Source organism: Nerophis lumbriciformis, linkage group LG02, assembly GCF_033978685.3.
Source record: "Nerophis lumbriciformis linkage group LG02, RoL_Nlum_v2.1, whole genome shotgun sequence".
Taxonomy (NCBI): Eukaryota; Metazoa; Chordata; class Actinopteri; order Syngnathiformes; family Syngnathidae; genus Nerophis; species Nerophis lumbriciformis.
The window spans coordinates 56324819-56349744 of NC_084549.2; the positions used below are offsets into that span (position 1 = coordinate 56324819).

Sequence of the window (24926 nt, forward strand, 5' to 3'; positions counted from 1 at the left end):
TATTTTAAGCATACGCGGCACATTCATTTAAAAATGAATGCCGCTATAAATAGTTTGTCTGCGTTAGCGCTTATAATAACAATATCACTAATACTTGCTTAATATTCAAGGCACAAAATGTACACGGAGTATTGTTGGCACTTTTGTGTGTTTTTTATTGGGTTTTATGGGCGGAATAGAGGACATCCCCTTGGCTCCGCTGTAAGCAGACTTTTATTTGCATTTTAAAAAAATCCATCCGTCGTCATAATGATTGTGAATGGTAAGCAAAAAAAAAAAAAAAGTGCAGTTCCCCTTTAAATTCTATACCAAAATCTGACCTTTTAGTTGTTAACCTTTTATTTCTTCTCAACCTCAGTTCATTTAATTTTTGGATGTTTGACAAAAAAAAGTGCCACTAAACTCATGCAAAATAAAAGTACTTCAAGTTACAGTCCTGTAATGCTGGAGCAAGAATACTAAATCCTTACAATGAATCACCTGCGAACGTATGGACATCACATGTGCAAAGTTATGTTGTCAGCATTTTCCCAGCTTCATTAAGTCATTAGAGGGATTTACAGACAGACTGATGAAACAACCATGTGATAAAAAAGAGAACTCGTCTTTATTTTAATGACTATTTTTTACTTCTCCCGCTCCTCACATGGATGAGTGGATTTCCAATAAAAGCATCATCAGACATAGGAGTGAGTCACTCTTCTTTGCAGATATGTCGTGTCACAAAAAAACAAATACTGATAAAGTCCTCATATAAAGCGGCCCTTACCTCCAGGTAGTTCTGGTATGTGAGGTTGCTGGTCTCGTTAAGGGTGATCACTCCCTTCACGTTCTCCCACGAGTCCAGCTTCTTGCACTGGAAGAAGGTTGAAAGACAGAGGAGAACTTGAGTGACACTTTTGTAATTGAGCAATGCTGCTTCTATCAGCACGATTCTTGCCTCACGACCAATCTGTCATGAGGCCGTGACACAGCCTGACCACGGCCTTCGCCAATACTTGAGGGGGATAAAATAGACTCAAAACATTTTTGGAAAAAAAAGAAGAAAAGGTGACAACTTGAAAGACCACCCCCAAAACAAGTAAAATACAGTAAATGACAGAAATAATTAAAATACAGTCACGATGATTGTTTTAAGAATTTGTGTAACGTCGACAGTGATGCCATTTATTGACATTTCATATGTTAAAAAAAGTCGTACAGTCGTACCTCGTGATACGAGTTTAATTGGTTCTGTCACACAGCTCGTACCTTGAAAAACTCTTATTCTGAAACCGTATCGCCCATCAAAATGAAGTGAAATCAATTTATTCTGTGCTTGGACAGTACAATTTTAACTTGTCTTTTAGTAGGAAAAACAAACTTTTAGATGAGCAATGTAATAAAACAATACAGTAGAATGTATTACAAATAACTACAGTAGTTTTATGAAATAATGTAGTAACAATGTGCAGCATTTACCTTCTCCGATCTGTTTCTCTGTCAAACACACCATCAGCAGCTTTTCCAAACAGGTGAAGCTCCAAAAAATAGAATATCATGCAAAAGTTCATTCATATGAACAATTACACTTCAAAAGTGAAACTAATAAGTAGGGATGCCGATAAATACTTTAAAATGTAATATCGGAAATTATCGGTATCGGTTTCAAAAAGTAAAATTTATGACTTTTTAAAACGCTGCTGTGTACACGGACGTAGGAAGAAGTACAGAGCGGCAATAAACCTTAAAGGCACTGCCTTTGCGTCCCGGCCCAGTCACATAATATCTACGGCTTTTCACACACACAAGTGATTGCAAGGCATACTTGGTCAACAGCCATACAGGTCACACTGAGGGTGGCCGTATAAACAACTTTAACACTGTTACAAAAATGCGCCACACTGTGAACCCACACCAAACAAGAATGACAAACACATTTCAGGAGAACATCCGCACCGTAACACAACATAAACACAACAGAACAAATACCCAGAACCCCTTGCAGCACTAACTCTTCCGGGACGCTACAATATACACCCCCCGCTACCCACTACCCCCTAAACCCCGCCCCCACCCAACCCCACCCACCTCAACCTCCTCATGCTCTCTCAGGGAGAGCATGCCCCAAATTCCAAGCTGCTGTTTTGAGGCATGTTATATAAAATAATGCACTTTGTGACTTCAATAATAAATATGGCAGTGCCATGTTGGCATTTTTTTCCATAACTTGAGTTGATTTATTTTGGAAAACCTTGTTACATTGTTTAATGCATCCAGCGGGGCATCATAACAAAATTAGGCATAATAATTTGTTAATTCCACGACTGTATATATCGGTATCGGTTGATATCGGAATCAGTAATTAAGAGTTCGACAATATCGGAATATCGGCCAAAAACCCATTATCGGACATCTCTACTAATAAGTGATATAAACACATTACATGTAAATTGAGATATGTCAAGCTTTTTATTTGTTATAATTTTGATGATCATGGTTTACAGTATTTGAAAAACCTGAATTGAGATATTTTAAAGTCATAATCTTCAAAATTTTAACAAAAGCAGGCTTGAAATATGTTGAGTTAGATGCATTGTTATGAGCCTAATTTCCAGTGTTGGGCAAGCTACTTGGAAAATATAGTAAGCTAAGCTACAAGTTACTCTCCATTAAATGTAGCTAAGCTACAGAGGAAGCTACACGGCAACAGTAGCTCATCCGTGACAACAATGACAGGGACTACAGGAAGGAGGCGAAACATTTGGTTGACTGGTGCAGAACCAACAACCTGGTCCTGAACGTCAACAAGACCAAGGAAATCATCGTTGACTTCATAGGACTGTATAGGCCCTCTCCATCCAAGAGGAGGATGTACGCCGGCAGTTCTTGAAGCTGAATACGCGGAATGCCCCCGGGCCGGATGGTGTCTCCCCCTCCACTCTCAGACACTGCGGATCAGCTGGCTCCTGTCTTCACTGACATTTTTAACACCTCTCTGGAGCTATGCCGCGTGCCGTCCTGCTTTAAGACCTCCACTATTGTCCCTGTTCCCAAGAAAGCACGGATCATAGGACTTAATGACTACAGGCCGGTTGCGCTGACGTCTGTGGTCATGAAGTCCTTTGAGCGCTTGGTCCTGCCCCACCTCAAGGACATCACCGCCCCCCTCCTGGACCCACTGCAGTTTGCCTACAGAGCCAACAGTTCTGTGGATGATGCAGTGAACCTGGCCCTCCACTTCATCCTGGAGCATCTGGATTCCCCAGGAACCTATGCTAGGATCCTGTTTGTGGACTTCAGCTCTGCCTTCAACACCATCCTCCCTGGACTGCTACGAGACAAGCTCTACCAGCTCAGCGTGCCCGACTCCCTCTGCAGTTGGATCAATGACTTCCTGACAGACCGAAGACAGCACGTGCGGCTGGGGAAGATTGTCTCGGATAGTCGAACCACGAACACTGGTACTCCTCAGGGCTGTGTACTCTCCCCCTGGGTCTTCTCCCTGTATACAAACGGCTGCACCTCCAGTCACCATTCCGTAAAACTGCTCAAGTTTGCGGATGGCACTACCCTCATCGGGCTCATCTCGGATGGCGATGAGACTGCCTACAGGAGAGAGGTGGACTGGCTGGCGTCCTGGTGCAGCCTCAACAACCTGGAGCTGAACGCCCAGAAAACAGTGGAGATGATCATGGACTTCAGGAAAGTCACAGCACCACCATCCCCCTCACCCTGATTGACTCTCCCACCCCCGTCTCCATTGTGGACTCCTTCCGTTTCTTGGGCACCACCATCACCCAAGACCTCGAGTGGGAGCCGACCGTCAGCTCCCTCACCAATAAGGCCCAGCAGAGGATGTACATCCTGCGGCAGCTGAGGAAACTTAAGGTGCCGACCGAGATGCTGGTGCAGTTTTACTCAGCCATCATGGAGTCCATCCTGACCTCCTCCATCACCGTGTGGTTCCCCGACGCCACAGTCCAGGATAAGCATTGACTGCAGCGCATGGTACTTTCTGCTGAGAAAGTGATTGGCTGCAAGCTCCCATCCCTCCAGGACTTGTTCTCCTCCAGGACCAGGAGGCGTGTGGGTCGGATCACAGCTAACTCTTCTCACCCTGGACACAAACTATTCCCCCCTTCTCCCCTCAGGCAGGAGACTACGGTCCATCCAAACCCACACCTCCCGCCACCTGAACATTTTTTTCCCCTCGGTCATCAGGCACATGAACAATAACTCCTAACAGTAGCTCCTTTGAATTCCTTCTAAGTCTATAACAAGATCTGATAGCTCAGTTACAGCTCTTGTTATTACCAAATCTGTGTTAAATGTGTTTTATGTTGCACGATTGCAACAAGAAAAATTCCTAGTTTGTGAACCCGTTCTCAAACAATGGCAATAAAACTATTCTGATTCTGATTCTGATTCAGGAAACACCAGTCCAGCCACGCTCCACTCTTCATCAACGACACAGCGGTGGAGATCGTAAGCAGCACTAAGTTCCTGGGGGTGCAGATAACTGACAATATGACCTGGTCCCTACACACCCGGAGCTCTTGTAAAAAGAGCTCAGCAGCGCATGCACTTTTTGCATCGGATGAAAAGAGCACAGCTCCCTCCCTCCATTCTCACCACATTTTACAGAGGCACGATAGAGTCTGACCAACTGCATCTCTGTCTGGACTGGAGCCTGCAGTGCCTCAGACTGTTAGTCTCTGCAGAGAATGATGAGGACAGCGGAAAATATCATCAGGACTCCTCTTCCTCCTATCCAGGAGATCGCAAAAAGCCGCTGCCTGACCAGGGCTCAGAAAATCTGCAGAGACTCCTCCCACCCCCACCAAGGACTGTTTTCACTGCTGGACTCTAGAAAGAGGTTCCACAGCCTCCGTAGCAGAACCTCCAGGTTCTGTAACAGCTTCTTCCCTCAGGCCATCAGACTCTTGAACGCATCAAAATAATTCCCTCAATTCCCCCCCAAAAATAGATTAACTCGCTGGAATATAAAGACAATACAACATACATCCATAAACGTGGATGCATATGCAAAAGTGCAATATATTTATCTGTACAGTAATGTATTTATTTATATCTGCATCTTATTGCTCTTTTATCCTGCACTACAACGAGCTAATGCAACAAGTTTTCGTTCTTATCTGTACTGTAAAGTTCAAATTTGACTGACAATAAAAGGAAGTCTAAGTTTAAGACTATTAAAGTACAGTGTTTAATTTTCCTGACAGTGTTACTGTTCAAACTGGGTGTAATGTTACAGTGGTCAAAAATATTTAATATACTTAAATAAAACCTCTGCCTTGTTTTTAATGAATACTTAGGCCTACTATGCCACTGTATTTTAATGTTGGTCATTATGATGGTAGTTTCCTGAAAGTTCAGGAATTCCAAAATACCCATTTAAATTTAAACTGTTACTACGTTAACATTTTTCAACTGCTTTGAAAAATTGCAACACCAACCCATTCAGATCATTTACGACAATTGTTGTATTACCTGTATTTTCAAAAATGTTTCCCGAAATTCACAAATTTTTTGGAAATCCCAATTTAAATGAATGGACTATTCATAGTTAAAGGCCCACTGAAAACCACTACTACCGACCACGCAGTCTGATAGTTTATATATCAATGATGAAATCTTAACATTGCAACACATGCCAATACGGCCGGGTTAGCTTACTAAAGTGCAATTTTAAATTTTGCGCGAAATATCCTGCTGAAAACGTCTCGGTATGATGACGTCAGCGCGTGACGTCACGCATTGTAGAGGACATTTTGGGACAGCATGGTGGCCAGCTATTAAGTCGTCTGTTTTCATCGCAAAATTCCATAGTATTCTGGACATCTGTGTTGGTGAATCTTTTGCAATTTGTTCAATGAACAATGGAGACAGCAAAGAAGAAAGCTGTAGGTGGGAAGCGGTGTATTGCGGCCGACTGCAGCAACACAAAAACAGCTGGTGTTTCATTGTTTACATTCCCGGAAGATGACAGTCAAGCTTTACCATTGGCCTGTGGAGAACTGGGACAACAGAGACTCTTACCAGGAGGACTTTGAGTTGGATGCGCAGACGCGGTACCGTGAGTACGCATGCAGCTGCGGCTTCCAAACATTTGATCGCTTGCCCGTATGTGCGTGCTGCTATGTGCATGTCACGTACGTAACTTTGGGGACTTTGGGGAAATATATGTGCTGTATGAACTTTGGGGAGGTGAATGGTACTTTGGGCTGTGGGATTGAGTGTGTTGTGCAGGTGTTTGAGTTGTATTGGCGGGTTATATGGACGGGAGGGGGAAGGTGTTTGTTATGCCGGATTAATTTGTGGCATATTAAATATAAGCCTGGTTGTGTTGTGGCTAATAGAGTATATATATGTCTTGTGTTTATTTACTGTTTTAGACATTCCCAGTTGATTATCAGGTCCCACCCGCCTCTCACAGCATATTCCCTATCTGAATCGCTCCCACTGCCCTCTAGGCCTTCACTCTCACTTTCCTCATCCACGAATCTTTCATCCTCGCGCAAATTAATGAGGAAATCGTTGCTTTCTCGGTCCGAATCGCTCTCGCTGCTGGTGGCCATGATTGAAAACAATGTGCAGATGTGAGGAGCTCCACAACCTGTGACGTCACGCTACTCGTCTGCTCCTTCCGGTACAGGCAAGGCTTTTTTATCAGCGACCAAAAGTTGAAAACTTTATCGTCGATGTTCTCTACTAAATCCTTTCAGCAAAAATATGGCAATATTGCGAAATGATCAAGTATGACACATAGCAGTGACGTGCGGTGAGGTTGATGGCTGGTGAGGCACTGACTTCATCACAGTCAGATTTACAAACATATGAACCCTAAAGAGTATCTTATTCACCATTTGATTGGCAGCAGTTAACGGGTTATGTTTAAAAGCTCATACCAGCATTCTTCCCTGCTTGGCACTCAGCATCAAGGGTTGGAATTGGGGGTTAAATCACCAACAATTATTCCCGGGTGCGGCGCCGCTGCTGCCCACTGCTCCCCTCACATCCCAGGGGGTGAGCAAGAGGATGGGTCAAATGCAGAGGACAAATTTCACCACACCGAGTGTGTGCGTGACAATCATTGGTACTTTAACTTAACTTTACACATACAAACTGTAGCACACAAAAAAGCATATTTAATAAAAAAACGTTATTATGGTCTTACCTTTACTTATAAGTGCGGGAACAGTGGTGTTCGTGTTGGAGAAGTTGTGAATGAATGAAATATGAAATCCGTGCTGCAGTCTGCAGGTGTACCTAATGTTGTGTCCCTGCAGCGTCATTGGTACTTTAACTTAACTTTAACTTTACACATACAAACTGTAGCACACAAAAAAGCACATTTAATAAAAAAAAACGTTATTATAGTCTTACCTTTACTTATAAGTGCGGGAACAGTGGTGTTCGTGTTGGAGGAGTTGTGAATGAATGAAATATGAAATCCGTGCTGCAGTCTGCAGGTGTACCTAATGTTGTGTCCCCGCAGTCGTTCACGGCTCCTCCGGCGCGAGCAATGTTGTTTTTGCACTTTTTGGCTTCTTGTTAAGTGACTTTTTTTGGGTGGATTGGGTCTTGCACGTGGAGGGTTTGGGTGTGGGCTTTGGTTGGTGTGGCGTTCCCGTCGGAGCAGTCTGCGGCAAAGGTGCCTTAGGAGGCGGGGTTACGCGAGCCTCACACAGTGCGTCTTCGCAGCAGTTTTATGATTGCGCAGCACAAGAAATACGTTACACACATACAGTTGTTGACAAAATACACTGTACATTATATACCTCAGCTAACTAAACTATGGAAATGTATAATATAATTCATATAGCAATACAGTCTCACTGCACAGCAGGCCAGCAGTTAGCCGAGTCCGCAATCCATGGTGAGGCACAACTGAGTGACGTGCCTCAACTGGCTGCTGATCACCGTACCGTCTCTTCTCAGTATTTGAACGGCAAATGTGAAAATTCAGCGATTTTGAATAAAAATAATCTAAAACTGGTGAAGTTAAATGGAAAATAACATTATAGTATAATCACTGGATACATATAACAATTTGATTTTTTTTTTTCTTTTTACTTTTTTTTTCTTTCCATGATGGCAGGTGAGGCCCTGCCTCACCTGCCTCTAGTGACCGCACGTCACTGACACATAGAATGGACCTGCTATCCCCGTTTAAACAAGAAAATCGCATTTCAGTAGGCCTTTAAACAATGCCCACAATTCTCAAACTTTTGCAAACATTTTTTTATCCGATTCTGACCATTCAACTATCAACCCACACTGCCAACCCAACATGTTGTCCCTTTCCTACAATTCCCAGAATTTCCTTGTTATTTTCTCCCTATTGACAATGAATGGGAAATATCCCACATTTCTCATCTGATTGGATCTGTTACAAAATCCACACACTTCACTCACCCTGAGCATTCAAGGCACCATGTTTTCCCGGTTCTGAAAATTCCCTGATTACCCGGAATTACCAGGAATTTCCCCCCTTTGAAAAAGAATGGGCAATATACAAACCTCCCCATACCCCACAATTCTCAACCGATTCGAACCGTTCTAACATCCACACACTCCACTCACCCTGGATATTCAAGCATTTCAGATCCGCTTAAGCGTATCTGCGGTTCGACGGCTCAAGCAAATAGGGCATTCACACGCAATCCCTACCGGAATTGCAAATTCTAGTTATATATGTGTTTTGTAATTATATACTTAATATACAAAGTACTAATGTATACTATAATACAGTGTTTTTCAACCACACTGTATTATACAGTCTGGTGTGCCGTGGGAGATGATCTAATTTCACCTATTTGGGTTAAAAATATTTTTTGCAAACCAGTAATTATAGTCTGCAAATTATGTGTTGTTGTTGAGTGTCGGTGCTGTCTAGAGCTCAGCAGTGTAATACTCTTCCATATCAGTAGGTGGCAGCAGATAGCTAATTGCTTCGTAGATGTTGCAAACAGCGGGAGGCAGTGTGCAGGTAAAAAGGTGTCTAATGCTTAAACCAAAAATAAACAAAAGGTGAGTGCCCCTAAGAAAAGGCATTGAAGCTTAGGGAAGGCTATGCAGAACGAAACTAAAACTGAACTGGCTACAAAGTAAACAAACACAGAATGCTGGACGACAGCAAATACTTACTGTGGAGCAAAGACGGCGTCCACAAAGTACATCCGAACATGACATGACAATCAACAATGTCCACACAAAGAAGGATAAAAACAACTGAAATATTCTTGATCACTAAAACAAAGCAGGTGTGGGGAATAGCGGTGAAGGAAGACATGAAACTGCTACAGGAAAATACCAAAAAAAGAGAAAAAGCCACCAAAATAGGAGCGCAAGACAAGAACTAAAACACTACACACAGGAAAACAGCAAATAAGTCAGGGTGTGATGTGACAGGTGGTGACAGTACACCTACTTTGAGACAAGAGCTATAGTGATGCATGCTTGGTTATGCTTTAAAGTCATATCCAACAATTGCGACAACGACTTTTTACTGTCAATATCAGCTGCTGAATTTCAGTTTTTAATGATTTCTGCTGGTGGTGTGCCTCTGCATTTTTTCTCAGAAAAAAATGTGCCTTGGCTCAAAAAAGGTTGAAAAACACTGCTATAATATATACTAAATGTATTTTCTTAAATAAAGTCATTATGTATTCTGTTGATAAAGAATCAGATTATTACATCTGAGTGATAGGTGACAGTTTGCTTCTTCCTTCTCCTTTTCAGACAAACACTATGTTATTTTCTTTTTGTATTTACCTTGTTAAAAGTGTATAGATGCAGTAATTTTGGTTGCTGTGATCAAAATGAAGGATAAAGTCAAGTTATTATATTGACAATGTGCTTATTACAATGCGGCGTGGCGTGTACCTGGGGGTCACTGGCTTGGTCCTGTTGGTGGTGAAGCTCCAGGATCCAAATGGAAGGAATGATACTTATTAGAAAAAGAAAGATTGGTGGAGAAAACCTGCAGGAGAAAAAAAACAAACTCCATGAAAAGAGTTGAGTGTAGTGTACTGGCGAGGAATGATGTCATGCAAACATTTAGTCTCATTACCGCAACGACTGCACAGAGGTTTATAGGATCAGGACTGCCAGGTCATTGACTTTGCATCTTTTCAAAGCAGCTTTCATTGAGCTTAAATACATCAAGATTTTCTAATAAAGATAATCGTAAGTCGCAGCCTTAATGGGGTGTTTTTTTTTATTGCATCCAAAAGTACAAACTGCCTCCTGATACACTGATAATTTATTGATGAACATTTCAAAGCCTAGCAGAGGATGCTCGTCATCGAGTTAATAGCAAGAGATGCACTTTCATATCGTAAACTTTACAAGACAACACTTCCTGTCTCGGAACTGGCTCACCCGTGGGAAAAGCCTCCCGGAAAACTTTCCATGACACGGCATGGACGCAGTCCGCACTGTCACAGAGGTGTTCATTGACCAACTTGTTTATTTGCGTGGTTGTAGTTTGCGGCGCCATATTCAGTTTTTTATCATTTGCTTGCGTTACTCGGCTCCACGAGACGCGCAAAATATTAGAAAGAGCTGCCAGTATGAGGCCGCACCAAAACAAGAAATACTGTATAAACAAATATGTATGCTTACCGTATGTTTAAACTGCTACAATATGTTATTGGTCTTTGTTTAGTAGGACTGAGACTCTTTGGGCACCACACGATTCGATTCAGAATCAATTCTCGATTCACAGCGATTCTTGATTCAAAGTCAATACATTTTTAATAACATTGGGGGAGGGGGGGGTCGCAGCTTACTGCGGGGTTCGTTGCCCCGGGATGCAGACGGACCACTCCGGACAAGGCGTGCAGGTAGGAACATGATTTAATCTTCAAAATCAAACACGTACCAAAAACAGAAAACAAGCAGAAGGAACAATGTGCCGATCGCACGGGAAGCTAAGGCTACCACTTAGCACAGGAAGCATAGACTAGGAGACAAGAAATACTAACGTAACAGGTTGCGTGTAGCAAACAATGAAGCCAGACTGAGCGTGGCGAGCAAGGTGAATAAATAGCTGACCACTAACCAGAGGCGGGTGAACCCAATTAATCCCCATGGAAACTAAAACAAACCCAGAGGTCATACTTGCCAACCTTGAGACCTCCGATTTCGGGAGGTTGGAGGGAGGGGGGGGGGGGGCGTGGTTAAGAGGGGAGGAGTATATTTACAGCTAGAATTCACCAAGTCAAGTATTTCATATATATACATATAAGAAATACTTGACTTTCAGTGAATTCTAGCTATATATATATATATATATATATATATATATATATATATACATATATATATATAAAAGAAATACTTGAATTTCAGTGTTCATTTATTTACACATATACACACAGATAACACTCATCTACTCATTGTTGAGTTAAGGGTTGAATTGTCCATCCTTGTTCTATTCTCTGTCACTATTTGTCTAACCATGCTGAACACCCTCTCTGATGATGCATTGCTGTGTGGCACGCACAAAAGTGCTTTCATCAAATGCACTAGATGGCAGTATTGTCCTGTTTAAGAGTGTCACAACATTGCTGTTTACGGCAGACGAAAACATGACTGCTGTTGTTGTGTGTTGTTGCCGCGCTGCGAGGACGTTAATGAAACTGCCTAACAATAAACCCACATAAGAAACCAAGAACGTGATTGAGCAGGCATGCTGTTTATATTGTGGGAAAGCGGACGTGAAAACAGGCTGTCGACACGTCACTCAGGTCTGCCTGAATTTCGGAAAATTTTCGGGAGAAAATTTGTCCCGGGAGGTTTTCGGGAGAGGCGCTGAATTTCGGGAGTCTCCCGGAAAATCCGGGAGGGTTGGCAAGTACGCCCAGAGGTGCACAAACAGGAACTAAGGGAGTCCAAAACTAACAGAACATAACAAAAACATGATCCGGGCCACGGATCATAACAAGTTCTATGATTTACTACAATCCGCCATAAAATAGATAATCAGCTCTGATAAAAATGTTTTATGACAAATAAAACTGGTTTTGTTTAATAAAATGCTACATAAACATTTAATAAAGTCAAATACAAATAAGGCAACAAGAGAAGTATCCAAAACTTCTCTAAGTATATCTGTAGAGCAGATATAATAATCTACATCAACAATATGATTTGCCTGAGTAGCTGGACAGGAGAGTTACAAAAAATCCTAAAAAATGTTTAAATAATAGCCTGCCACCGTAGCCCCCACTCACTCCCCTCTGTTGCAAGTCTCGAGATGTATGTTGTAATACGTATATGTGCTTTGCTACGGAGGTTTTTTCCCAGTCTAGATTGTATTTTTTTACTCATCCTCTCCCAGCGTTTACCTGTTTCCCATCTTTTACGGGGCGCCTTGTGGCGACCCATCAGCGTTCCTGTTCTGTAACCCTGTACACTGTTTGTTTGTCTAATATTGAACGGGTTTGTGCTGAAAACCAAGTTTTGTTGTACTTGTGCAATGACAATAAAGACCTACCTACCTACCTTATAATAAAATAAATAAAAATATATAAATATACATTTTTTTTTTTTACTGATTTCTTTATTTATTTAATGGATTAAAGAAAGTTACAAATAGGAAACGTGTTTTATTCAAAATGTTTTTGTTACCCCTATTGTTTCTTGTTACAAAAGGGAACATGATATATTTACAGTTACTTGAAAAGGAGTTGGAAGAAGCAGATCTTATTTAATCCTTCCCCTCATAAAAAGTGGAGCCCCTAAGCAGAATTGTATTGCTGGGTTGTATATGACGTCACATCCGCTTTTCTTCTTCGTGGCCCTAATCCACACAATGGTCAAGCAGCTTGAGCGCAGCATTAAAACAAATGAGAGTGAGTGTAGAGTTTGAGCAGAAAATGCCGTATTGCTGTTCTGTTCTTGGGTGTTTCAGTCGTTCAAATAGAGAGATAAGATATAGCTTTCATAGAGTCCCGAAAGAAGTGGTTTATAAAGGTAATAAAGTCAGGGGAAAAAAACGAAAGTGCGTGGAAGGAAGTGGCTCTTAAAATATAACTTTTATCATCTTGTGGAATACAATCGGACCAGGCTTGTGTCTGCAGCGATTACTTTGTAAAATGTTTGTTTGAGCATTTGATTTGTTTGAGAAACTTTCTGTGATGCAATCAACTTTATTCTCTACTACATTAGTAGTGTTTGAGAGAAGAAGTAAACGGGACGAAAGGACAAGAGATCACATTATTTTGTGTTCTTTTGTGGTTGCTATGCCTAAATATATCTAGGAAGACCTGCTTGTGCAAATAAACTAATGTCATGTTAAGTCCTAGTAATAAATATTGTGATTGTTGGTCTAACCCACCGTATTTTCATTGTCTATTTTCATAACAGAAACTAAAAGCTTAGTTGTTGTTGTGCAGGAAAGCCAAGTGCTTTATTCGACACGGATCACCACATTATAGCGTATTTGGGGAAATTTGTTAGCATCAAGAAAATATCCCTAATAGTATTGATAAACTAGATGAATAAATCTTTGTAGGTTCAACAGCATATATTGAATCTTAATATTGCTACTAAACATTGCTGAACCACAGGGACATATACAGTTAAATAATGAGACAAAATATGAACTTCACACCATAAAAACAACTGCAGACGTGAAGTGTAAATGAGACTAAAATTTGTCGCAGGAAATCAACTGCAAACAAACGTGTTCTTTTTCTCATTAGCATAACGACCACGGCAGCACGGCACTCGTTATGTCAATCAAATACGTTACTTTCGATGCACGAATAGGTCCAATTTTGTCTTTCATAACTGCCTTCTCTTCGGTGCAATAACCCATTCCACCAACCACCCTGTTTTTGTTTTGTTTTTTCATGTATATATTCCTTTCACACCATATTCATTGCACTTCTACATTTTTTTAATTTTTATATATTTGCACATTGTTTTTCTAGCATGCACACATCGCACTGTATGGAATGGCCTCAATCTCGTTACCTTGCGTAATGACAATAAAGCTGATTCTGATTCTGATTCTGATTCTGATTAATGTTTAATTTGTGGACACCTCAGATGTAAAGACATGATGTGCCTCCAATCTTTTCTTCTCTAAATACCTCATGTGTCAAATTAAGTGAGGTTGTAGCGAGCAGTAACGTCTTGGTGATGATAAATGGTTTAAATCTTATTGCTCTTTTATCCTGCACTACAACGAGCTAATGCAACAAAATTTTGTTCTTATCTGTACTGTGAAGTTCAAATTTGAATGACAATAAAAGGAAGTCTAAGTCTAAGTTTAAATCTTTCAAAAATATATTTGTAATATGATATATTTGTGTAAAGATCCACTCCATCCCATTGCTTGTATATTTGCCTTTAAATCTTTCAAAATACGCCTAAATCTGCACTGATGCAGGTAAATAAATAGTAGCCTAATGGGACTCTAGACCAGTGGTTCTCAAATGGGGGTACGCGTACCCCTGGGGGTACTTGAAGGTATGCCAAGGAGTACGTGAGATTTTTCTTAAATATTCTAAAAATAGCAACAATTCAAAAATCCTTTATAAATATATTTATTGAATAATACTTCAACAAAATATGAACGTAAGTTCATAAACTCAGTGAAGCACAAGCTCAGGTTTCTCACTAAAATGTCTGTCACAAAGAACTGTGAAAAGAAATGCAACAATGCAATATTCATTGTTGACAGCTAGATTTTTTGTGGACATGTTCCATAAATATTGATGTTAAAGATTTCTTTTTTTGCGAATAAATGTTTAGAATTAAGTTCATGAATCCAGATGGATCTCTATTACAATCCCCAAAGAGGGCACTTTAAGTTGATGATTACTTCTATGTGTAGAAATCTTTATTTATAATTGAATCACTTGTTTATTTTTCAACAAGTTTTTCGTTATTTTTATATCTTTTTTTCCAAATAGTTCAAGAAAGACCACTACAAATGAGCAATATTTTGCACTGTTATACAATTTAATAAATCAGAAACTGATGACATAGTGCTGTATTTTACTTCTTTATCTCTTTTTTTCAACCAAAATGCTTTGCTCTGATTAGGAGGTACTTGAATTAAAAAAATGTTCACAGGGGGTACATCACTGAAAAAAGGTTGAGAACCACTGCTCTAGACCATCGCTTGAAACCTGGAAGTGCCTTGAGGTCACATGATTGCAACCCAGCAATTTGGACCAAAAAAAAAAATAATTCACACTTTTTTATTTATATGAGACGGCTGTTATACTTTTGTTAATCAAATTTGAATTTTATTTTGACAGTTTTGTTCTAAAACAAATGTATGGCTAAGAGAGTGTTCATTTGGCTAGTTTTTCTTGTGCATCATAACAAAGTTGACACAAAAATTTGCAAACATTCTTGACACAACTCTGAACTTGGTACGACTGCCTTACTTGACCAGCGCTAACGCTGCACACCACACGGGACAGTGAGAATGTGCCATTGTATTCTTAGCAGTGACAGAGCAGGAAGGGGCTTGAGGGCTATGTCATTCATTAATTGACCTTTTTGTGCGCTTCTTCATGCTAATAGCTGCCCCCTGCTCCCCCCCCATGTATCGTGGGGTCGCCCGAGGCTATGAATTTAAAATTAAAAAAAATAATTATTATGCATTTATTTATTTTTTATTTAAAAATTGCAAACTTCTTTATTTGTTAAATTATTTTTTTTACTTTTTTAAACTTAAGCGATTTTGAAACTTCAAAATTCATGGGAAAAAAATTGTTCAATGATTTATATTTTTTTGTGCAAAATACCAAATTCAACATAATCATTAATTGACATTTTTCGTGCGCTTATTCCTGCAGAATTCTCGTACAAGAAGGGGCCGCCCTGTTTCTCCTCCTGCAGCAATTACAGATAGTTTGTTCGCTTCCTGTGTATAACATGCTCACTTCTAATGGGAGAGAAAAGTACAGCTGCAATCATTAATCAATACATTTTAGGGATGTCCAATAATATCGGGCTGCCGATATTATCGGCCGATAAATGCTTTAAAATGTAATATTGGAAATTATCGGTATCGGTTTCAAAATTATCGGTATCGGTTTCAAAAAGTAAAATGTATGACTTTTTAAAACGCCGCTGTGTACACGAACGTAGGGAGAAGTACAGAGCGCCAATAAACCTTAAAGGCACTGCCTTTGCGTGCCGGCCCAGTCACATAATATCTACTGCTTTTCACACACACAAGTGAATGCAAGCATACTTGTTCAACAGCCATACAGGTCACACTGAGGGTGGCCGTATAAACAACTTTAACACTGTTACAAATATGCGCCACCCTGTGAACCCACACCAAACAAGAATGACAAACACATTTTGGGAGAACATCTGCACCGTAACACAACATAAACACAACAGAACAAATACCCAGAACCCCTTGCAGCACTAACTCTTCCGGGACGCTACAATATACACCCTCACGCTACCCCCCCCCCCCCCCTCAACCCCGCCCCCTCAAACCCCGCACACCTCAACCTCCTCATGCTCTCTCAGGGAGAGCATGTACCAAATTCCAAGCTGCTGTTTTGAGGCATGTTAAAACAAATAATGCACTTTGTGACTTCAATAATAAATATGGCAGTGCCATGTTGGCATTTTTTTCCATAACTTGAGTTGATTTATTTTGGAAAACCTTGTTACATTGTTTAATGCATCCAGCGGGGCATCACAACAAAATTAGGAATAAAAATGTGTTAATTACACGACTGTATATATCGGTATCGGTTGATATTGGAATCGGTAATTAAGAGTTGGACAATATCAGAATATCGGACATCTCTAATAAATTTGGTTAGAAAAATGCTTCAATGTATATTATGTTGCTTCAATTAATTGTGTAACTCATAAAAAATTATCAAATTTGGACTACATGGAATACCCGGAACTTTAATTACACGGACTTAATTTCCGCATGGACGCTGCAATAGAGCGCACATGAGAGCGGTGTTGTGTGGTGGTGAACAGCAAACATTTTTTTGTTTCTTTCCATTAAAGTACACATGTTAAAAAGTGCAAATGTAATGTTTATGATGTACTTTTTTTTTTTTAATTAAGGTGATGTTAAAAAAAATGGTTTCCCTGGAATACACATTAAGGATACGAAGTGGGTTTTGTACTTGATTGATTGATTGGAGAAACTAATTTATAGAATACTAAAATAATCGATAGCTGCCTAGTGGTTAGAGTGTCAGCCCTGAGATCGGTAGGTTGTGAGTTCAAACCCCGGCCGAGTCATACCAAAGACTATAAAAATGGGACCCATTACCTCCCTGCTTGGCACTCAGCATCAAGGGTTGAAATTGGGGGTTAAATCACTAAAAATGATTCCCGGGCGCGGCACCGCTGCTGCCCACTGCTCCCCTCACCTCCCAGGGGGTGAACAAGGGGATGGGTCATATGCAGAGGAAAAATTGCACCACACCTCGTGCGTGTGTGACAATCATTGGTACTTTAACTTTAACTTTAAAAGATAAGGAAGTGTGATAGTAGCGATACTAGTTTGTGGATAAAAGGGGTGTGGATCTTTGGACACCTAACGATTCGATCCGATTCCGATTCCAGGAAGAGGAAGGCACATTGATGCACTGTCACTGCCTGTTTTAAATGTTCTCATTTTCTGAGCACTATTAAGTGTTAATGTTTCCTAGCCCATATCCACAGCAGGTCTCCAAGGTGAACAGCCTCTGGCATGCACTCGATTCAAACTGATTCCAGCCATGCATTATTTGGTGCAATAATTATAATGAAACAGGTTAGAAAAGCTCCTTTTGGTTGCATGGAGATGGCCTAAAACATATTTTTTTTAAATTGATTCTTATAAAAGAGGGGAAAAAAAGTACTTAAAAAAAAATATTTTTGAAAATTAATTATGGATTTCGAATTGGGATGAATAACAATCGCGAATCGAATGTGAATCGATTTTTTTGTTCACCGGCTTTCAAAGTGCGGCCCGTAGCTAATTTTTTAACGGCCCACGGCATAATCGTAAGCATTTTGCAGGTATATGTAAATGGATTATGGGTTATACTTAGGGCTGTGAATCTTTGGGTGTCCCATGATTCGATTCAATATCGATTCTTGGGGTCACGATTCGATTCAAAATCTTTTTTTTTTTTTCAATTCAACACGATTCTCGATTCAAAAATGAATTTTTTCCCGATTCAAAACGATTCTATTCATTCAATACATAGGATTTCAGCAGGATCTACCCCAGTCTGCTGACATGCAAGCAGAGTAGTAGATTTTTGTAAAACGCTTTTATAATTGTAAAGGACAATGTTTTATCAACTGATTGCAATAATGTAAATTTGTTTTAACTATTATATGAACCAAAAATATGACTTATTTTATCTTTGTGAAAATATTGGACACAGTGTGTTGTCAAGCTTATGAGATGTGATGCAAGTGTAAGCCACTGTGGCACAATTGTTCATTTTTTTAATTTTTTATAAATGTCTAATGATAATGTCAATGAGGGATTTTTAATCACTGCTATGTTGAAATTGTAACTAATATTGATACTGTTGTTGATAATATTCATTTTTGTTTCACTACTTTTGGTTTGTTCTGTGTCGTGTTTGTGTCTCCTCTCAATTGCTCTGTTTATTGCAGTTCTGAGTGTTGCTGGGTCGGGTTTGGTTTTGGAATTGGATTGCATTGTTATGGTATTGCTGTGTATTGTTTTGTTGGATTGATTAATTTAAAAAAATAAAAATAAATAAATAAATAAATAAATAAATAAAAATAAAAAATAGATTTTTTTAAAAATGAGACTCGATTCTGAATCGCACAACGTGAGAATCGCAATTCGAATTCGAATCGATTTTTTCCCACACCCCTAGTTATACTTGTATAGCGCTTTTCTACCTTCAAGGTACTCAAAGCGCTTTGACAGTATTTCCACATTCACCCATTCACACACACATTCACACACTGATGGCGGGAGCTGCCATGCAAGGCCCTAACCATGACCCATCAGGAGCAAGGGTAAAGTGTCTTGCTCAAGGACACAATGGACGTGACTAGGTTGGTAGAAGCTGGGGATCAAACCAGGAACTCTCAGGTTGCTGGCACGGCCACTCTCCCAACCGCACCACGCCATTCCCCATATGTCAAATATTTTGTTACTTGGCAAATTATACCTGTTAACATGTTGACATTAGTATCTTTTTTAGCTAATTTGTAGGTACACACCTCAGTTATGTGTTGGTACGGCCACTGCTGCTGTTCACTGCTCCCCTCACCTCCCAAGGGGTGAACAACGGGGATGGGTCAAATGGAGAGAATAATTTTGCCACACCTCGTGTGTGTGTGACAATCATGGGTACTTTAACTTTAACTTAATGCATGCTAACGTTAGCATTCTAGCATTTTAAATACATTTTTCAGGTACACACCTCCGACTAATATATTTTGGTACTTGATGCATGTTACATTTAGCATTTGAGCACGCTAACATAAGCATGCTAGCTTTTTAGCTCATTTAACAGGTATAGTGTCATATATTTTGGTAGTTCATTTGTGGTAACTGTTGGCATGTTAACATAGTACTGATAGCATACTGCTAGCTAGCTTTTTTAGCTCACTTTAGTAAAATTTTTCGCTAACTGGCCAGAGTGCTAACTGTTAGCATTTCAGTTCGGCTTTCCCAGCAGGCACAAGATATCAAAACAACGTTGAGAACTTGCTGAATTAGGTCCTGACGTTGAGCAACTCAAATTTAACGTTGAAACAACATGCTTTTTGACGACGTTTAATCAATGTTGGGTTGTGACGTTAATTTGATTTATTTCAAATTTGCTAATTTCCCATCCAACAACGTGGATCCAACGTTGGACATCAACGTAGTCTCAATTTACATAAACAACAATTTTTCAACGTTATTTTAAAGTCATTTTTAAAGGACACGCATGAATAATCAACATTGTATCAATGTCTTGTGCCTGCTGAGTTGGCTCTTCAGCATCCACATAACATTTCTACCAAAATTGCATGTTGTAGTTCTTTGAAAAAAATCTGTATACCTTACTGGTTTTGAAGGTGAAAACTACCAAAATGGCCCCAGCGGCCCTTGATTTGTCAGTCTGTGCACCCCTGCCCTCCCAACAGGCACAAGACATTGATACAATGTTGATTATACGTACATGTCCTTTAAAACTGACTTTGAAACAACCTTGCAAAATAGTTGTATTTGTAAATTGAGACAACATTGATGTTTAACGTCGGTTGGGAAATGACCAAATTTCAATGGTCAAATTAACATCACAAACTGACATTGAATAAACGTCGTCAAAAATCATGTTGTTTCAACGTTGTATTTGTGTTGTAAACTATTGGTTGGGAAATGACTACATTTCAATGGTGAAATAAACGTTACAACCTTAAAATGAATAAATGTCGTAAAAAATCATGTTGTCCAACATTGTACTTGTGTTGTAAAATATTTGTTGGAAAATGACTAAAATTCAAAGGTGAAATCAACGTCACAACCTGACATTGAATAAAGGTCGTCAAAAATCATGAAGTTTCAATGTTGTATTTGTGTTGTAGAATATTGGTTGGGAAATGACCAAATTTCAATGGTGAAATCAACGTCACAACCTGACAATGAATAAACGTCGTCAAAAATCATGTTGTTTCAACGTTGTACTTGTGTTGTAGAATATTGGGTGGGAAATTACTAAAATTCAATGGTCACATCAACGTCACAACCTGACATTAAATAAACGTCGTCAAAATTCATGTTGTTTCAACGTTGTATTTGTGTTATAAAATATCGGTTGGGAAATGACAAAATTTTAATAGTCAAATCAACGTCACAGCCTGCATTAAGTAAACATTGTCAAAAATAATTATGCTATTTCAACGTTGTATTTGTGTTGTAATATATTGTTTGGGAAATGACCAAATTTCAATGGTGAAATCAGCATGAGAACCCGACATAGATAAATGTCGTCAAAAAGCATGTTGTTTCAACATTGTATTTGTGTTGTAGAATATTGGGTGGGAAATTACTAAAATTCAATGGTCACATCAACGTCACAACCTGACATTAAATAAACATAGTCAAAAATCATGACGTTATTTCAACATTGTATTTGTGTTGTAAAATATGGGTTGGGAAATGACCAAATTTCAATGGTCAAATCAACATCAGAACCCGACATTAAATAAATGTCGTCAAAAAGCATGTTGTTCCAACTTTGTACTTGTGTTGTAAAATATTGGTTGGGAAATTACTAAAATTCAAAGGTCAAATCAACATCACAAACTGACATTGAATAAATGTTGTCAAAAAGCATGTTGTTTCAACGTTGTATTTGTGTTGTAAAATATTCGTTGGAAAATGACTAAAATTCAAAGGTGAAATCAACGTCACAACCTGACATTGAATAATCGTCGTCAAAAATCATGATGTTTCAACGTTGTATTTGTGTTGTAGAATATTGGTTGGGAAATGACCAAATTTCAATGGTGAAATCAACATCAGAACCCGACATTAAATAAATGTCGTCAAGAAGCAGGTTGTTTCAACGTTGTATTTGTGTTGTAAAATGTTGGTTGGGAAATTACCAAATTTCAATGGTGAAATCAACATCAGAACCCGACATTAAATAAATGTCGTCAAAAAGCATGTTGTTCCAACGTTGTACTTGTGTTGTAAAATATTGGTTGGGAAATGACTAAAATTCAAAGGTGAAATCAACATCACAACCTGACATTGAATAAACGTCGTCAAAAATCATGATGTTTCAACGTTGTATTTGTGTTGTAGAATATTGGTTGGGAAATTACCAAATTTCAATGGTGAAATCAACATCAGAACCCATCATTAAATAAATGTCGTCAAAAATCATGATGTTATTTCAACGTTGTATTTGTGTTGTAAAATATGGGTTGGGAAATGACCAAATTTCAATGGTCAAATCAACGTCACAACCTGACATTGAATACATGTTGTCAAAAAGCATGTTGTTCCAACGTTGTATTTATGTTGTAAATTATTGGTTGGGAAATTACTAAAATTCAAAGGTCAAATCAACGTCACAAACTGACATTGAATAAACGTCGTCAATAATCATGTTGTTTCAACGTTGTATTTGTGTTGTAGAATATTGGTTGGGAAATTACCAAATTTCAATGGTGAAATCAACATCAGAACCCGACATTAAATAAATGTCGTCAAAAAGCATGTTGTTCCAACGTTGTACTTGTGTTGTAAAATATTGGTTGGGAAATTACAAAAATTCAAAGGTCAAATCAACGTCACAAACTGACATTAAATAAACGTTGTCAAAAATCATGTTGTTTCAACGTTGTATTTGTGCTGTAAAATATTGGTTGGGAAATGACCGAATTTCAATGGTGAAATCAACGTCACAACCTGACATTAAATAAATGTCGTCAAAAATCATGATGTTTCAACGTTGTATTTGTGCTGTAGAATATTGGTTGGGAAATTACCAAATTTCAATGGTGAAAGCAACGTTACAACCTGACATTGAATAGAGGTAGTTAAAAAGCATGTTGTTCCAACGTTGTACTTGTGTTGTAAATTATTGGTTGGGAAATGACTAAAATTCGAAGGTTAAATCAACGTCACAACCTGACATTGAATAAACGTCGTCAAAAATCATGATGTTTTAAAGTTGTATTTGTGTTGTACAATATTGATTGGGAAATGACGAAAATTCAAAGGTCAAATCAACGTCACAACCTGACATTGAATAAACGTTGTCAATAATCATGTTGTTTCAACGTTGTATTTGTGTTGTAGAATATTGGTTGGGAAGTGACCAAATTTCAATGGTGAAATCAACGTCACAACCTGACATTAAATAAACGTAGTCAAAAATCATGTTGTTTCAACGTTGTATTTGTGTTGTAAAATATCGGTTGGGAAATGACCAAATTCAAAGGCCAAATCAACGTCATAACCTGACATTAAATAAACGTTGTCAAAAATAATGATGTTATTTCAACGTTGTATTTGTGTTGTAAAATATTGGTTGGGAAATGGCCAAATTTCAATGGTGAAATCAATATCAGAACACAACATTGATTAAACATAGTCAAAAAGCATGTTGTTCCAACGTTGTACTTGTGTTGTAGGATATTGGTTGGGAAATGACTAAATTTCAATGGTCAAATCAACATCAGAACCTAACATTGATTAAACTTTTTCAATGTTAGGTTTCAGTTGCTTAACATCAAGACCTAATTCAACAAGTTCTCAACGTTGTTTCGATGTCTTTTGCCTGCTGGGCTAACACCTGATTCAATAACGGAAGACGAGATAGGAGAAATAAATGAATGAGAACAACATTAACACTGTACAATACACAAATAAGTACAGTACACAAATACCTTCCAATTTGTATTATTGTTAGACTGTGTGTCTTAGTTTTGGGGGTCCATTTTAAAGCTGAATTTGGACTTTTGTAGATGAATAAAGGTTTATTTGCTTATACAAACTAAACATAATAACATTCATAAACAAAATAATTCGCCAGCCAGTTGATAAAAGCCGACCAGAGTGGAGTTTTTGGAGGAAGACTATTTAGGGCAGCTTAGGAAGGAGGGGACCACCACCCTGTCCTCATTGTTGCCTTAAACAATAGCAGCAGCCCCCTCACACACACACACACACATCGCTGATTATTTACCATTTGTAGTCTTGTCCCTTCCTCCTCTTCAGCGTGACGACCATCTCCAGCACCAGCGGCAGGAAGAGCAGCGTGAGGAGCCAGAAGATGTTGTCTCCCTTCTTCACCCACGTCACCCTCCACACGGCCGCCAGCGACACGAAGACGAAGAGTGCCCTGGTAATGATGGCGCACGTGAACTTCACCACGCTCATCATCACCAGCGCCTATCTATATGTATGTATGTATATATGTATGTATATATGTATATGGAGCTTCCAAAGGTCTGTGGTAGAAAGTCTGCAGGATGAAGTTTGAGGGAGAAAAAGTGAGCCGAGAAGTTTGAAGCTCCGCCCGGTTTTGGGAGTGGGGGGTGTATTCTCACATCTCTTTAGCATACATCAATGGGCTCTTTTATTCCGCGACACTTTGACTTCATCACAAGCTGCGTGCAGTACTCCTGCGCGCCCACAAGAGGGCGGCATTGTTCAGACGCTGAAGTCGCCCTCTTTCATTCTGCTTCTTTTTTTTTTTATACAGCCCAAACATTTGGGATTTTTTTTTTTTAGCCAATATTAAAACGTGTTTGCATATAATGAACAGGTACACGACAAGCTCAGTCACTGTACTTTTAAGATAAGCTTCTTCCTACTCCTTTTCGAAATGTACACTGTACATACTTGCCAACCTTGAGACAAGGGATGTCCGATAATGGCTTTTTGCCGATATCCGATATTCCGATATTGTCCAACTCTTTAATTACCGATACCAATATCAACCGATACCGATATATACAGTCGTTGAATTAACACATTATTATGCCTGATTTGGACAACCAGGTATGGTGAAGATAAGGTACTTTAAAAAAAATTGTAATAAAATAAAATAAGATAAATAAATTAAAAACATTTTCTTGAATAAAAAAGGTGGCGACTTGTCCAGGGTGTACACCACCTTCCGCCCGATTGTAGCTGAGATAGGCTCCAGCGCCCCCCCGCGACCCCAAAGGGAATAAGCGGTAGGAAATGGATGGATGGATGGAAAAAAAAAAGTAAAACAATATAAAAACAGTTACATAGAAACTAGTAATTCATGAAAATGAGTAAAATTAACTGTTAAAGGTTAGTACTATTAGTGGACCAGCAGCACGCACAATCATGTGTGCTTACGGACTGTATCCCTTGCAGACTGTTTTGATATATATTGATATATAATGTAGGAACCAGAATATTAATAACAGAAAGAAACAAC

General features: G+C 39.1%; 1 protein-coding gene across 1 annotated transcript in view; it reads right to left on the reverse strand.

Moving 5' to 3' along the window:
• LOC133612617 (transmembrane protein 26-like) overlaps positions 1–23961 on the reverse strand; it is a 32486-nt gene extending 8525 nt beyond the window's left edge. The window contains exons 1-3 of the mRNA XM_061970241.2: positions 23697–23961; positions 9892–9988; positions 770–856 (exon numbers count right to left, since the gene is read on the reverse strand). Coding sequence (XP_061826225.2) covers positions 770–856; positions 9892–9988; positions 23697–23893 — 381 coding nt within the window. The 5' untranslated portion in view covers positions 23894–23961. The remainder of the gene's footprint in view (positions 1–769; positions 857–9891; positions 9989–23696) is intronic.
• Between the last annotated feature and the right edge of the window lie 965 nt (positions 23962–24926).